The sequence below is a fragment of the Bombyx mori genome, chromosome 11 (assembly GCF_030269925.1).
Source record: "Bombyx mori chromosome 11, ASM3026992v2".
NCBI lineage: Eukaryota > Metazoa > Arthropoda > Insecta > Lepidoptera > Bombycidae > Bombyx > Bombyx mori.
Genome location: NC_085117.1, coordinates 15,792,024 through 15,806,898, shown reverse-complemented (window position 1 = coordinate 15,806,898; position 14,875 = coordinate 15,792,024). Strand labels below are relative to the sequence as shown.

Below are 14,875 nucleotides of genomic sequence, written 5' to 3'. Positions count from 1 at the left end.
GATAGTGTCGGTTTTTACACAAGCTAAAAGCAATAAAAAAACATTTTTTTTGCAAAGTGAATACTTTATGGATTCCAGAACTCTTTTGCATAGGTACCTTTATCATGAAATGATTGTTTAATAAACAATTTAAGCCCCTAATATACTAAATGAAGGTACTGAAATAATGTATAGTAAAAGGAATTAAAATGCTACTGTTAGTAATCGTTACTGACTGACTATAAGCCGTTGTCTTAGGGAATCAATATTGTTTTGACAGTATTTTATAAAAGTTATGTCAAACGGAACGTACAACTCAACAAGGATGAGCAAAATATTCGATTTTTGTTGAACTCAAAATTTCCAAAATATTCAATAAAAACTTATTTAATATTGTGCTTACTTATGTTTAGCCAATTACTGACGAACTTATCGTAAGCCGAATTTAATTTCTGTTATGATGTCGGAATATTATGATCACTATCATCGTTGGGAGCCACTTGCAGAATTTCATTTTAGCATTAACAGCGACGACGAATATGATGAAGACAATTATCTGTATTGTCTCTGTAGTAGAGCTTTTATCAGGTAAGCTTTCAACAATAGTTATTTTTTATTGTGTTTCTTTTCTTTAAAGTGGTGTATGGAAGGATGCTAGTGGTCAATCATCAGTTTTAATCAACACTCGTGGAGTTAACACGTCTGAGAACATAAACGCAGTTTACAATTGTGTGGTTTAATAATTATTAGGTAAAATATTACGATATATTTTTATATTAATGAACAGAGTATTTTGTTCATCTTACTCTTGTTTTTTGTTTCGTGAATTCTTTAAATGAACAACTAAAATTTACGTAAATACATTATTTGATACACATATTATACATTAAACGTAATAAACACTCATGCACTATGAACAATACTATATTTAATACTGAAATATCACAACAGAAAAAATAACACATATTTCTGATATCATACAACAACAACAACATATGTTTTTAAAAGGCACCTGTTACCCATATTCGTTTTTCAAAATGAAAAATAGGTAACAAATAAATCATTTTGCTTATAAAAATGAGTTTCTATGAGTTATCCTGACTGATGGCATCAAGAAAAGCTTTAAATACACACAGTAAAAATACCACACAAAATAAACAACAATACAGTGTTTCATTTAGCTATGCTTCAAAAGACACTTTCAAAATAGTTATGATTGTTGATCTTACTTAAATGTTGATCTGGAAGCCAGTTTCACCCCTAAGATGGATAAGTTTCCAAACTTATTTTCTGAGGTGTGTGTGAAAATTTACAAAATAAATACAAAAATATTTATATTATAAGATAAGAACTATTAAAATAAATTATAATTTTCATCACCATAACTAGGGATTCTGTTAAAACATACTACATTGAAAAAGAAGATGCAAGTGAGAGTGAAACAGAAATCCTAGACTCCCAGGATGGAGAAGATCATTCCCATGTACATTTCTCTGTAGATACATCTTATAAAGTAAAGTGTGAGGTAAGAAATCTATACTATTTGCTGCAACACAAAAGTAAAATATTGACATGGAAATGTAAATGTAAGCTTCTAGAGGTTGGTTCACATGAACATCAGAGATGCCAGGGGCACAGATAAGCATCAGTTTTACGATATATATATTCTACCTACCTTGGTTTCTTTTTGGATTTTTGTTCTAAATTCATTGATTTTTAGTTCTTATAAATGAACACTGTCATCTAACTTATACAACGAAATTACAAGGGTCATTTATTTTTGCCATTTGGCAAATAGAGCATTAAAAATATCCAATTTAGAATTTTTATTAATTTGTATCTCAAATTCCACAGAAAGACGAAGGCGCCAGCTGTTATTGTAGCGCTTCTCACACTGAAAACTACTGTTCAACTGATGAGCATGATCCAACTCAAATTCATGGTATTTCAAATGCTTTACAACCTAGCGACAGTGGTGCTGATCTCACATACCAAGATTATCATTCTGATTACATTTCTCATGATAAACTCGAACAGTTGGACCATGATACAGAAGCCCTAATTGAAAATGAAAATTATCTATCAGAAGACACTTGGGAAAAGTTTTGGGCTATCCATGGTGAAAGACTTATCTGGGCATCTTGGATAAAGAAGTACAGTAATTACATAAATCCTGCTTTCTTAAACGAAAACAATGATTTGACTATGGATGAGAATGGTGTACCAACACAACACTCAGAGGATATATACAAAGAAAATATAGAGAACACCCCTGGAGCTGATGACATACGTGAGAGAAAATTTTCATATGATTCAAAAGTAAATCCATACAAAAAAAACAGTGCTATTGAAAAAGTAACAGAAAAGACTCCTTCAGTTAAAGACGACCAATGGCTACCAATAGCCAGACGTCGGTCCTGTTCTGAGCATGATAGAATATTGAGTCCGAGAACAGTGACAGGTACAGATTCAATGACTAATGTAACAAAAATTACCTTATCGAGTTATGATATAGGCTCCAGTCATGTGACTTCAGAATCAACCCCCACCGATGACTACAGTATGTCATCATCTTCAGAAGATCAATCCAATGATCAAACAAGAATTGCCACTGTTTATGACAGTTTGGATAATGTGCCAATCACTGAAATGGACACAGAGCAGTATTGGCAGTTTTTGTGGAAACAACATTTCGGGGAGCAGTTTGCTGCACATTATGCTAATTATATTAACAAACACGGTGAACAAAACAATGATGACCCTCCCATAAACTTAACATCCATGGATAAAGGAAAAGTTGAGAAATCATTAGACATAGAGTGTGAGAATAGTGAAGGTAATTCACAAGAAATGCCAACAGTTATTGAAGTGCAAACAAAAGTCGAACAGATGAAATTAGATGATAAACCAAAAATTAAGAAGCGCAATAAGAAAAAGAGTTTCCGTTATTTAGATTCTGTAGGTGTTTTACTACAAAATCTAATCAAAGATGAAGAAATAAAATTGGAAAATGAAACAACGGTGGAAGTAATAGAGGCAGGTGATGAAAATGAAAAAAAATCAGTACCTGCACAGTCCGATTCTGGAGAAGGAATTCATATAAACAGTTATCAGCAGTCCGACAGCAATACTAGTTTTAAATCTTACAGCTACGACGATGGTGATGACGATCCGCCTGAAGAAAATCCAATAAAATTAAAACGAAGGTACATTTTTACATTTACAAATTTTATTCAATTCACTCCAACATCAATCCATATCCATAAATCCATATTAGAATCTGTTATTTTATAACTTGAGTAAAGTAGTGTTAGATTAGCAAAATACCTGAAACACTCACTGGAAATTGTTTTTTTCCTAATAATAGATTTAAGCAAATGTAAGGTTAATTTCTAATGTAAACATTTCGACAGTAAGGACCTTTTGTGTCAGAAGTATGGTGGTACTTCCAGACAAGTAAAGTCGTAAACCAAAAAATAAAATCTTGCAAACTTGAAATGATTGTGAGTGAGTAATTAAAACATTTCTAATACTTACTACAATAATACTACATAATACATACAGTACAGTAAATAGCAAAATGTATTATTACATACATGTAGTCTGTACTAATATTATAAAGCTGAATAGTTTGCTAATCTCAGGAACTACCGGTCCGATTTGAAAAAATTCTTTCCGTGTTAGATAGCCCATTTATTGAGGAAGGCTATAGGCTATATAACATCACGCTAAGACCAATGCAAGTGGAGCACCAATAAAGAATATTTCAAAATCGGGTTTTTTTTCCGTTTGAGAGCTTCCGCTGCGTGCGCTGCAGAAACGGTCAAAGTTTCGCTAAAATAATGCATGACAGAATTGTTCCCCTTTAAAAGATCTAAAAAAAAGTCCGCGACGGCATATGTCTATATGTTAAGGTTGGCACATTATAACGTTTTTTATGTTAACCAAATTTGTTCTAAAATAAAGCATTATTTGTGAACTATTCCACGTGAACGAAGTCGCGGGCAAAAGCTTGTAAATATAGATAGTAAAATGAATGTACCATATTGTAAGTAAACAGATTATGTTTTTTTTTGCTAGCCATGAATACGACGACGAAGAGACAGCTTCAGAGACGATTAAATCTACATTTGAGATAATGGGTTTCTGTTTAAATGCCGAAAAACTACTGACAGGCCACATGGTTTATAGAAAACGGTTGGCCCGCTTACGTCCCCCCAGAAATAAGAAATATGGAACTGGAAAGAAAACATACTTTGACGATGACGGTAATGCACTCAATTTGGATGAGGTGAGCTATTAAGTTAACACAAACCTGTAATTTACATAAGTTTTGAACGTCTTTATAACGATATAGTAAGATAATTATTATTAAATATTAAAGATAATTAGTATAATTAAATATTAAATATTAAAGTTAATTGGTATAATTAGGCAGCGGCTTGGCTCTGCCCCTGGCATTGCTGATGTCCATGAGCGACGGTGACCACTTACCATCAGGTGGGCCGTATGCTCGTATGCCTACAAAGGCAATAAAAAAATAAATAAAAAAAAATTGGATTTTTTACTGGTGGTAGGACGTCTTCTGAGACGTCGCACGGGTAGGTACCACGATTCTGCTTATTTCTGCCGTGAAGCAGCTATGCGTTTCAGTTTGAAGGGTGGGGCAGCCGTGGTACCTACTGTAAAAACTCGAGACTTCATGTTTCGAGATGGGTGGCGGTATTTACGTTGTAGATGTCTATGGGCTCCGATAACCCCTTAAAACCATGCGAGCCGTGAACTCGTCCAACCATCTAAAAAAAAGAAAATAATTCTGAAAACATGGAAAGTTTGAAAGGTTATTTTTACTTTATTAATTACTAGCGACCCGCCCTCGCTTCGCTTCAGAAACTGTAATTTATTATTGATTTCTCCACTATTTAATGGATGTTGTTATACATATAAACCTTCCTCTTCAATCACTCTATCTAATAAAAAAAACCGCATCAAAACCCGTTGCGTAGTTTTAAAGATTTAAGCATACATAGGGACAGAGAAAGCGACTGTTTTATACTATGTAGTGATTATTTTTGACGTTTCAAATATTTTATAGTGATATTTCACTAACAGTATGCATCAAATTCCGAAAGTAAAGTTGTTTTAATACCATCTTTTACATACCAAAAGCCTAAAAATAATAAATCCATTCTTATTCTTGGTAATATAATAAATGCAAAAGTGAGTTTTTTTATTATGTTTTCACCTCATAGCTATTCAATCGATCACCATTATATTTAGAATATATCTACATTGTCAGTGCACAGAGTTACATACAGTACCTAACATTCACATAAAAAGTACTATATCTGAGGGATATATATTTTTTCAAACGCGGATTAAAGCCACTCGCAGAAGCTAGTAATAAGATTTATTTATTTTTTAGTATGAAAAACAAATGCAGCATGTCGAAGAATGCACTCAAACGATATCGGACACAGAGAGAAAGAGCGAACACGATCCTTCAGAAGTTATTGAACGTAAGGACGAAAAAGACAAAGGATATATTGAAGGTTCGGAACTTGGGAGCCACTTGGAAAGCAGAGTTTTCGAACGGATTATGAAAGTGCAAGATTCGTGTGATGCTACTGAGATCCCACAGGATTCAGAAGAACAAGTAGACGATAGTTCAGGTATAGTTTATCTACTGACACTGATAAATTGCTTCGAACGTTTATGAGTAAATTAGCCCATGACCTGGTAATAAGTTGGCATCGGGGCCCGTGAGCCTCAGAGCGTTGAGGCGAATACGCGCTTCACTGCATCATATCACCAGTTGGAATGTTACTATAAAATAACGTGAAGATATTAACATGATTTAATGGTACAGAGGTGGGAGCAGCAGTTTTTAAAACGCTTTTATTAGCTTCAGGCGTATGTATGTTTGTAACGGAATCTTTGAACATGATTTTGACCCCCTTCAAAACGTCGGATTAACTCGAAATTTGGTATACTTATGAGGGACCGATGACAACTCAATATTTAAAAACAATTGAAAAAATTGAAATCAACTAAAAAATGAAAAATAAATAATAGTTTAAAAAAACGAACAAAATACGCTTTTATAGAAAATCCAACTAAAAACTAGAAAATGAATTTTAATAAATTTGAATTAAAAATAGTGTAGGAAAAAATGATTTTATTGTAAAAAAGCGTAGGAAGATTTTCAGGATATTATCAAAATAACCCTTCTACTCATATCTGTTCATAACATATTTATAACTACTGATACCATGCACCCCATGCTTTCTTACAATAAAATCATTTTTTCTTCCACTATTTTTAATTCAAATTTATTAAAATTTATTTTCTAGTTTTTAGTTGGATTTTCTATAAAAGCGTATTTTGTTAGTTTTTCAAACTATTATATTTACTCAAAGCTGGGGAAACATACAAGAAAAAATTATTATTAAATATCCCTAATCCTCTATAATTTTTCCATTAATTCGAATGTCTCTTTTATCAACAGTAACACAACAAGAAACATCGAAACGTAAACGACGCCAGAAAAGGTATTCGAGGGTGGAGGAGGATGCATCCGAGATGCCCCAAGAATTACAGGACGACCCTAAAATGTTTAAGTATTGGAAGAAAAGGCACTCTCTGTTTCACAGGTATCTTTTGTTTCATCATATTAGATTCACGGTAGTCGAGCTCACAGCCCACTTGGTGTTAAGTTGGTAACCAGGAGCGCATGGTCATCACAAGTGACACATATCACAATCATGACTTCGGAGTCTCTTTAGCGCTACTTTTTTTTATTACTTAGATGAGTGGACGAACTCATAGTCCACCCGGTGTTAAGTAGTTACTGGAGCCCATAGACAATTACAACGTAAATGCGCCACCCACCTTGAAATATAAGTTTCAAACCGAAACGCATTACTGCTTCACGGTAGAAATAGGCAGGTTGGTGGTACCTACGCGCGCGGACTCACAAGAGGTCCTATCACCAATAATTACGCAAATTATAATTTTGCGGGTTTCATTTCTATTACACGATGTTATTCCTTCACCGTGGAAGCCAATCGTGAACATTTGTTAAGTACGTATTTCAATAGAAAAATTGGTACTTGCCGGAGGGATTCGAACACCGGTGCATTGCTAGACACGAATGCACCGGACGTCTTATCCTTTAGGCCGCGACGACTACTATTGTTTCTCTATCTTTATATCTTTATCTATCTATCTATCCCTATCTATATATATAAAAATGAATTGCTGATCGTTAGTCTGTCTAAAACTCGAGAACGGCTGGACCGATTTGGCTAATTTTGGTCTTGAATTACTTGTGGAAGTCCAGAGAAGGTTTAAAAGGTAGATAAATATGAAAATGCTCGGAATTAAATAAGAATAACAATTTTGTTTTTCCTTTGAAGTGTCCCCCGTCGGACGGATTCCTTTTGTTTGTTTTAAGTTTATTTTATACAAAAGTTCAGGTCTTTTCTTTATCGATTGAGGCACTACGAAGTCTGCCTGGTCAGCTAGTCAACAATAAGCAAGACGACGGCGTCTACCTGTGCGAGCTCATAACGCGCCTTAATGTCGGTAGTTAATAACAGTGCTTAAATACAAAATCGAGATCGATTTACTTCCACAGATTCGACGAGGGTATAAAGTTGGACCGGGAGAGCTGGTTCAGCGTGACCCCTGAGAACGTGGCCCGTCACATCGCCGCCAAGTGCCCGTACGACACCGTGGTGGACGCCTTCTGCGGCGCCGGCGGAAACACTATACAGTTCGCCAAGACTAGCAAGAAAGGTACTGACGTCATCGACTCTTGTATTAGCTGATGAAACGACCTTACGTGTTACTTGGTACTGGAACCGACCTGAGAACCCCTTCAAACAACTTCTCCCTCGGCAACAGTACTATTCATATCACAAAAAAAAAAAATTTTTTCTGAAAGCTGATGATGACAGAATTTTATCTATAATGCACGTTTTACTGGTGGTAGGACCTCTTGTGAGTCCGCGCGGGTAGGTATCACTACCCTGCCTATTTCTACCGTGAAGCAGTAATGCGTTTCGGTTGGAAGGGTGGGGCAGCCGTTGTAACTATACTTGAGACCTTAAAACTTATACCCCAAGATGGGTGGCACATTTACGTTGTAGATGTCTATGGGCTCCAGTAACCACTTAACAATAGGTGGGCTGTAAGCTCGTCCACCCATCTAATCAATAAAAAAAAACGTTTTATTTATTGCACTGACGGGTCAACGACCTTACAGTCCACTAGGTGTTAGGTGGTTATGGAATATCATAGATATCATAACGTGAATGCAGTCATCTTGGAGATTTTTTCGAAGTATCCATTTGCTATAACGGCTGCCCAACTCTTCAAAATGGATAGTATGACTGCTTCGCGGTACAAAAAAGCAAGGTGGTGGTACCTAATATAGCGGACTCATAATTTTCATGGGTTTTTTTTTCTTACTTATTCTAGTAACCTCGACGGGGTTATTCTAGATTCACCGAGCTATTAGGTGAGCTCACGGGACTCAAACCGGAAGTGATGCTAACACTGGCCCTAGCAAAAGAGCAGTGCCTCGCAGAATCTACCACCGGATCTATGGGTTAAGTCGATACTTAATCGTTAAAGTCGCTCGTCAAAATTTGGTACCCGCTCATAGGAGTCGAACACCGCGCGTCTTATATTATAAACTGCTGTTACAGGTGGCGTGACAACGCCACGATGACTGTCTATACTAATCTTCTAATTCATATCTAAATGTTTTTTTATTGCTTAGATGGATGGACGAGCTCAAAGTTCGCGACCTGGTGTTAAGTGGTTACTAGAGTCCATAGACATCTACAATGTTAATGCGCCACCCACCTTGAAATATAAGTTCTAAGGTCTCAAGTACAGTTACAACGGCTACCCCACCCTTCAAACCGAAACGCATTACTGCTTCACGGCAGATATAGGCAGGGTGATGGTGGTGGTGGCGCGGACTCACAAGAGGTCCTACCTCCACCAGTACGTGAAAGTGAAAGTGAAACAAGTATATAAAGTCCCATCTAATCGAAGGTTATATTTTCGTTTCCAGTCATAGCGATAGATATCGATCCGTTGAAGATAGAGATGGCGAAGCACAACGCTCAGGTGTACGGCGTGTCGGATCGGATACAGTTCATCGTTGGCGACTTCTTCGAGCTGGCGCCCCAACTCGCGGCCGACATGGTGTTCCTGAGCCCTCCGTGGGGAGGACCCAGTTACTCGAGCGTGAGTTGTCGTTTCTTTGAGACGTCGTGCCGAATTGCAGCGAAACAATAGTCTGCGTGTCTACTAGATAATAATTACTGTTGGTAGGACCTCTAGTGAATCCACACGGGTAGCTGAAGCAGTAAGGCGTTTCAGTTTGAAGGGTGGGGCAGCGGTTGTACTGTTAAAAGTGAGACTTTAGAACTCATCTCTCAAGGCATTGCAAGGCAGGATTGATTCGATGTAGAAATGGCTTGTTGTGTTTGACAGAGCCGCGAGTACGATCTGGAGATGATGCTGGAGCCGAAGCCCGCGTCCGAGCTGATGCGCGTCGCCCGCAGCGTCTCTACGTGCGTGGTGTTGTACTTGCCGCGGAACTCCCGGCCCGACCAGGTGAGAGAGAGAGAGAGAGAGAGAGAGAGAAAGTATTCTTTATTCTACACCAAAAAACAAATAAACAGTGCGATACATTAAATACAAAAAGTACAATTGGCGGTCTTATCGCTAAAAGCGATCTCTTCCAGACAACCTGTCAGGTGGACAAAAATCATTTGAAAACGAGCTACGCGCGGTGTCCCAATCCAGTGAAATACACCAGTGACATATATGTACACATACATATGTACATATATCCGTAAATATACATACAATGAGCGCACTACTCCTCCTTGCGACGTTATCTTCATAACTGACGGTCGTGACTCCCACTGCATCAGTTTCTCCCGTGCGATTTCCTCCATCTGCTAAGATCCTTAGCTTCATGAAGGGCGTCGTGGAAGTTGATGTTCAGAGAAGATCGTATTTGGTCCGACCATCCCGTGGGACTGCGTCCTCTGGGACGTTTGCCATCTACCTTTCCTGTCACCATCAGCTGTTTTAAAATGTGACCCTCTTTACTACGCACTACGGCTATTAGCTTTTTTTATTGCTTAGATGGGTGGACGAGCTCACAGCAAACCTGGTTGTTGAGTGATTACTGGAGCCCATAGACATTTACAACGTAAATGCGCCACCCACCTTGAGATATAAGTTCTAAGGTCTCATTATAGTTACATTGTCCCTACCTAGTTGCTGGTAGCCCGAGGCTATTTCAGCTACGTCGGGACGGGTAGGTGAGCTCACGGGCTCAACCTGAGAGAATTTGCTAACACTAGCCCTAGCAAGAGCAGTGCTTCGCAGAATCTACCAGCGGATCGGAATCGCAGCTAATTGCGCGAATAGTTTAGCAGTTTAGAAGTAGTCGTGGCCTAAAGGATAAGACGTCCGGTGCATTCCTGTTGAGCGAAGCACCGGTGTTCGAATCCCGCAGGCGGGTACCAATTTTTCTAATGAAATACGTACTTAACAAATGTTCACGATTAACTTCCACGGTGAAGGAATGACATCGTGTAATAAAAATCAAACCCGCAAAATTATAATTTGCATAATTACTGGTGATAGGACGTCTTGTGAGTCCGCACGAGTAGGTATCACCACTCTGCCTATTTCTGTCGTGAAGCAGTAATGCGTTTCGGTTTGAAGGGTGGGGCAGCCGTTGTAACTATACTGAGCCCTTAGAACTTATATCTCAAGGTGGGTGGCGCATTTACGTTGTAGATGTCTATGGGCTCCAGTAACCACTTAACACCAGGTGGGCTGTGAGCTCGTCCACCCATCTAAGCAGTAAAAAAATAAACTAAAAATCAAATTCGGATATTTTTTCTCCTACGTTAGTTCGTCATTGTTTAAAATTATCATTATTTGCGTACAATAAACTTAAACGCATTAATGTCGTTATCAAAATGATTAAGTCGTAAATAAACTGTTCGCGCGTTACTGAATATACCTAAAACATTTAAGGTTTTTATTTTGTTCTCAGATAATCTCGTTAGCAAGAAACATGAGCGGCTCATTGGAAGTGGAACAGAATTACCTCGACAGAAGATTTGTTGCGATAACAGCGTATTACTATTGAAATTCAATAATTACATTACGAAATTGTAAGCAATATTTAGATTAGTCGATGCTCAAAGTGAGAATGTTATGTTACTCTGTGTATTACCGATTGTTCTGACACAAAACGTCAGTTTTAAAAATAATGTTCACGTGGACGGCGTTTTTTTGTTAGTTTTAAGTTGAGGTGAATTTATCCGTTTATAAAGAATATTTTGATAAATATTGAAATCATAATTTGATCGTGTTTGCTACAGATTTTAAATGATTATGTTTTTTTTTATGTCCTTTATGTACAATAAATTTACTTATTTCAAACCTTCGATTTGTGATTATTATTTTGGATTTACCTAATCCCTTTCCGGAAATGTAAATTGATTGAATGTTCAGTAAGTAGTATTTTCACATTACAAGATACTATATAAAAGTTATACACAACAGTTGAAAGATGTAAACAGTGGTTGTTGGTATTTCAGGGAAGGTTCATAGTACCACAAAATAACGAGAGGTGGCGCTCGATTTCTTTTAATAAATGGGTGTTTCTCATAAATCTAGAATGTATTAACAACTGCCTGAACTTCTTCATAGCAAACCTAACACATCAAGAGCAGCTGTTTCGCTAATGAATCGATAACGACATTGTGATAGCGATCCGCTGAGAAGTGTCGGCGAGAAACTCAGTGGGCTGATGCATTCTCGCTTTACTGTCGAAGAAGGTGTCTTCGACGCTGTTTTTATCCTCTCAAAAGTCGTGAAGATTTCAAATCGTATCTGTCTTCAGCGAAATCGTATCATCTTGTGCCGAGTCTTAGGCGGATTTTTTGAAAAATCTGATAAAACCATTTTATTCATTACAGTGGTTTTATTATGTTACCCACTCACATTTTAACAAATACTTATACAAGACAGAGGGATAGCATTTTGACGTGATTAATCGATAAGTATTGGCTACACGCACGAAAAAATGTCACGTTCCGCCTGAGCGTGCAAGCGAGAGCACGGAACATGCGATAGAGGCACGATCGGCCCTTTTTTTTCCCTACCTATGCTGATAGCCATGAGAGGCTATTTCAGCTTCACCCTAAGGTTTGTAGGTGAGCTCACGGGGCTCAACCGGAGAGTTGCTAACACTGACCCTAGCAAGAGCAGTGCTTCGCAGAATCTACCACCGGATCGGAAACGCGACCCACTGAGAAGATCCGGCGAGAAACTCAGTGGGCTGTGTCTATGGGTTAATTCGCTCGTCGAGCCCTTCGTCGCAAGCGACGGGTTCGACGAGGACGGTGACCAGAGTCGACCCAAGTGTTGGCTTGTGACACATTTATGTCGCGTGACGTCAGAACTAGCAGTTCGAATAGTTCTCCTACTGACTTTAACGTGTAAAACTATCGTCCGTAAACCGACTTTACAGTTAACCAAAATTTTTTTTTTGGTATTGCCCTGACATTAAGAGTACTATTGTCTCGCGAAATGGACTATAAGAATTTCAGTCATCCGTGCACGATAGACTAATGTAGGACATTAGTTTGTGACCTGTCTTTAGGTCTGCTCTAAATATGTTCTAATGCTTGTTCACCGACTTCCACAATCAATAGCTTATCCTGTAGGCGTTCAAATTCGAATGGGCAATGTTTATAAGTTCGTAATTCTAAGTGGAATGCAGGATAAGCATAAATGAGATAATATCACTATCCTGCATTCTGTACCTCATGCATCAAGGCTTAAGATGAGTGATGATTTATGTAGTGGGCTATGGCAACTACTTAATACCAAGTAGGCAGTCAGCTTTTTTCTTCATCCAGAGCAATACAAAGTGTGCAGCAATTCGCAAAATGTAGAAGTGTAACCTGTAGGAGTTTTCTATCTCGTTCTCTCACAGACTAGATACTATAAAATAATATGCATCTCTTTTTAGTCACTTCTAGAGCTTTAACTATATTAAAATAAGGTTGTATTATTTACTTTTTAGTTTCAAATCATAACCAGAATGAGAACCAAAGTTTTTTTAAATGAAAATTGTTTTTGCGAATGAGGTTGTGTTTTTAAACGAATTTGGAATCTAATACCCAAAGGCCAAAAAAGAGCAAGAAGGAATGGGGTAAAATACATTGAAGATCATTAGATTTCAATATATTTCCCTGTTTTCACATGCTCATTTTTTGCAAGGACAATATAAATCGCAAACCTTTTCTTGTAAAGTTAGTGTTGAGAAAATAAAACAAGGTTATGGTGAAAATTTACTTATAATTAATTATACAAGTTATGGAATTCATGCTGAAGAGGTTGTTTCAGACATAGTTATTAAAAAAAAAAAAGTATTAAAGTTGTTTCATTTAAACATTGTATACAACAATAGTTCCAATTAACATTTTTCTCCTCAATCATTAGTATTTCGGGATATATACCTAAGGTAATTTTACTGCTAACAGAGTAATATGAAATTTCTATTTTTTTGCTTAAAATTTCCCTTTTGCCTGTTATTCTTAAGATAATTCCTTATTCTAACTTATGTAATAATTACTAATTATTCTTTCATTTCTCCTTCTTCATCTTCTTCATCAGCTCCTCTTACATACAAGACATTATTGCATCTTATTAAAACTTCACCTAAATTACCTGGAAATAAAACCCAATACTTAAATTAATAGGGTTCTTAATTTAGTGTTTTGTATGTATGGACTAACAGAACTAACTGAACTAGTATTCAAAACAAACGCCGTTAAAGCTTTACAGAACTCTGCTGATATGACTTCATTAAGTTTGATGTAGCATGGACTGAATTACAATAAAAAAGATTCTTAAAAAAAAATATAAAAAAAAATATTTAAATGTTAAGATTTGATTTCTAAATTTTATTTACTAATTTAAATTAATTAAATTCACAAAACTATTCACAACCAAAAAGTTTGGTTTGGAATCTTGTAAGTGTCAAGTTGTCTCTTGTTATGAAATTTATTGATTTTGTGCATTCTTTGTAGCAAGTACTTTTTTTTTCTTTAAAAGGGCAAATGAACCCCATGACATTTAGTGTTAAGTGGCTTCTAGAATTTATAAGTTTATTACAATATGAATATTAAATCTACTCTTCAAAGCAGAATGCTTGAAAGCTTTGAAGTCGAAATGGGTGCAGAATAGTGTACTCATAATAGACCAAACAAACAATGAACGTCTCATTTTTAATTCAATTTTGGTCCAGGTCCACTACCAGTAGATCTTAATCTCTTGCTTTAATATGTTTTCGTGATTACTTAAAGTTGTTCACTTAAATACTAACCTGTACAAGTTCCATCGACAAGTTCTTCAGTATTAGCAAGTTGCAAATTCATGTAGCCATCTGTTGATACTAACAAACCTTTGTATTCATGACCCCATTTTAATTTAACTAGCACGGATTTACCCGTTAGACTATTAAGAAATGGTTTGGGATTTATTGGCATAGCAGCCGCCATTTTTGCAGGTTCTAAAAAGTAAATTGGATGTTAATTCATTTTCAAACCACCTTTATTGTTTTCATTGCTTATTTAAGAAACATCAGTACTTACTTTAATATCGGCTAACAAGAAATACAAAATATAACCTCAAAATGTATCGGCTTCGCTTCGAGTTCGACGCTAATTTCTACTCATAGATATTTTTTTATTTTTTATTTATGAAAGCATTGAATTTGCAACACGGCCATCAGCTACTCATAGATAATACACCACCATAGATAAAACACAGG

The 14,875-nt window shown here is 36.7% G+C and overlaps 2 protein-coding genes across 2 annotated transcripts; one reads left to right on the top strand and one right to left on the bottom strand.

Annotated features, from left to right (window-relative positions):
- Positions 1-261: 261 nt before the first annotated feature.
- Positions 262-11,479, top strand: LOC101739800 (trimethylguanosine synthase). The gene is made up of 10 exons (XM_038013861.2): positions 262-567; positions 1,369-1,504; positions 1,834-3,185; positions 4,060-4,270; positions 5,405-5,651; positions 6,488-6,632; positions 7,619-7,779; positions 9,068-9,243; positions 9,493-9,615; positions 11,081-11,479. Exons 1-10 carry the CDS (start codon positions 437-439, stop codon positions 11,174-11,176), a joined length of 2,778 nt encoding a protein of 925 aa, XP_037869789.1. The 5' UTR covers positions 262-436; the 3' UTR covers positions 11,177-11,479.
- Positions 11,480-13,381: 1,902 nt separating this feature from the next.
- On the bottom strand, positions 13,382-14,774 carry LOC100101178 (small nuclear ribonucleoprotein protein F; the record flags this gene model as incomplete). Its single annotated transcript, NM_001099806.1, is given in 3 exon segments — positions 13,382-13,770; positions 14,429-14,614; positions 14,697-14,774. Coding segments are annotated over 2 exon segments (267 nt in total). The 3' UTR covers positions 13,382-13,678.
- Positions 14,775-14,875: the final 101 nt, after the last annotated feature.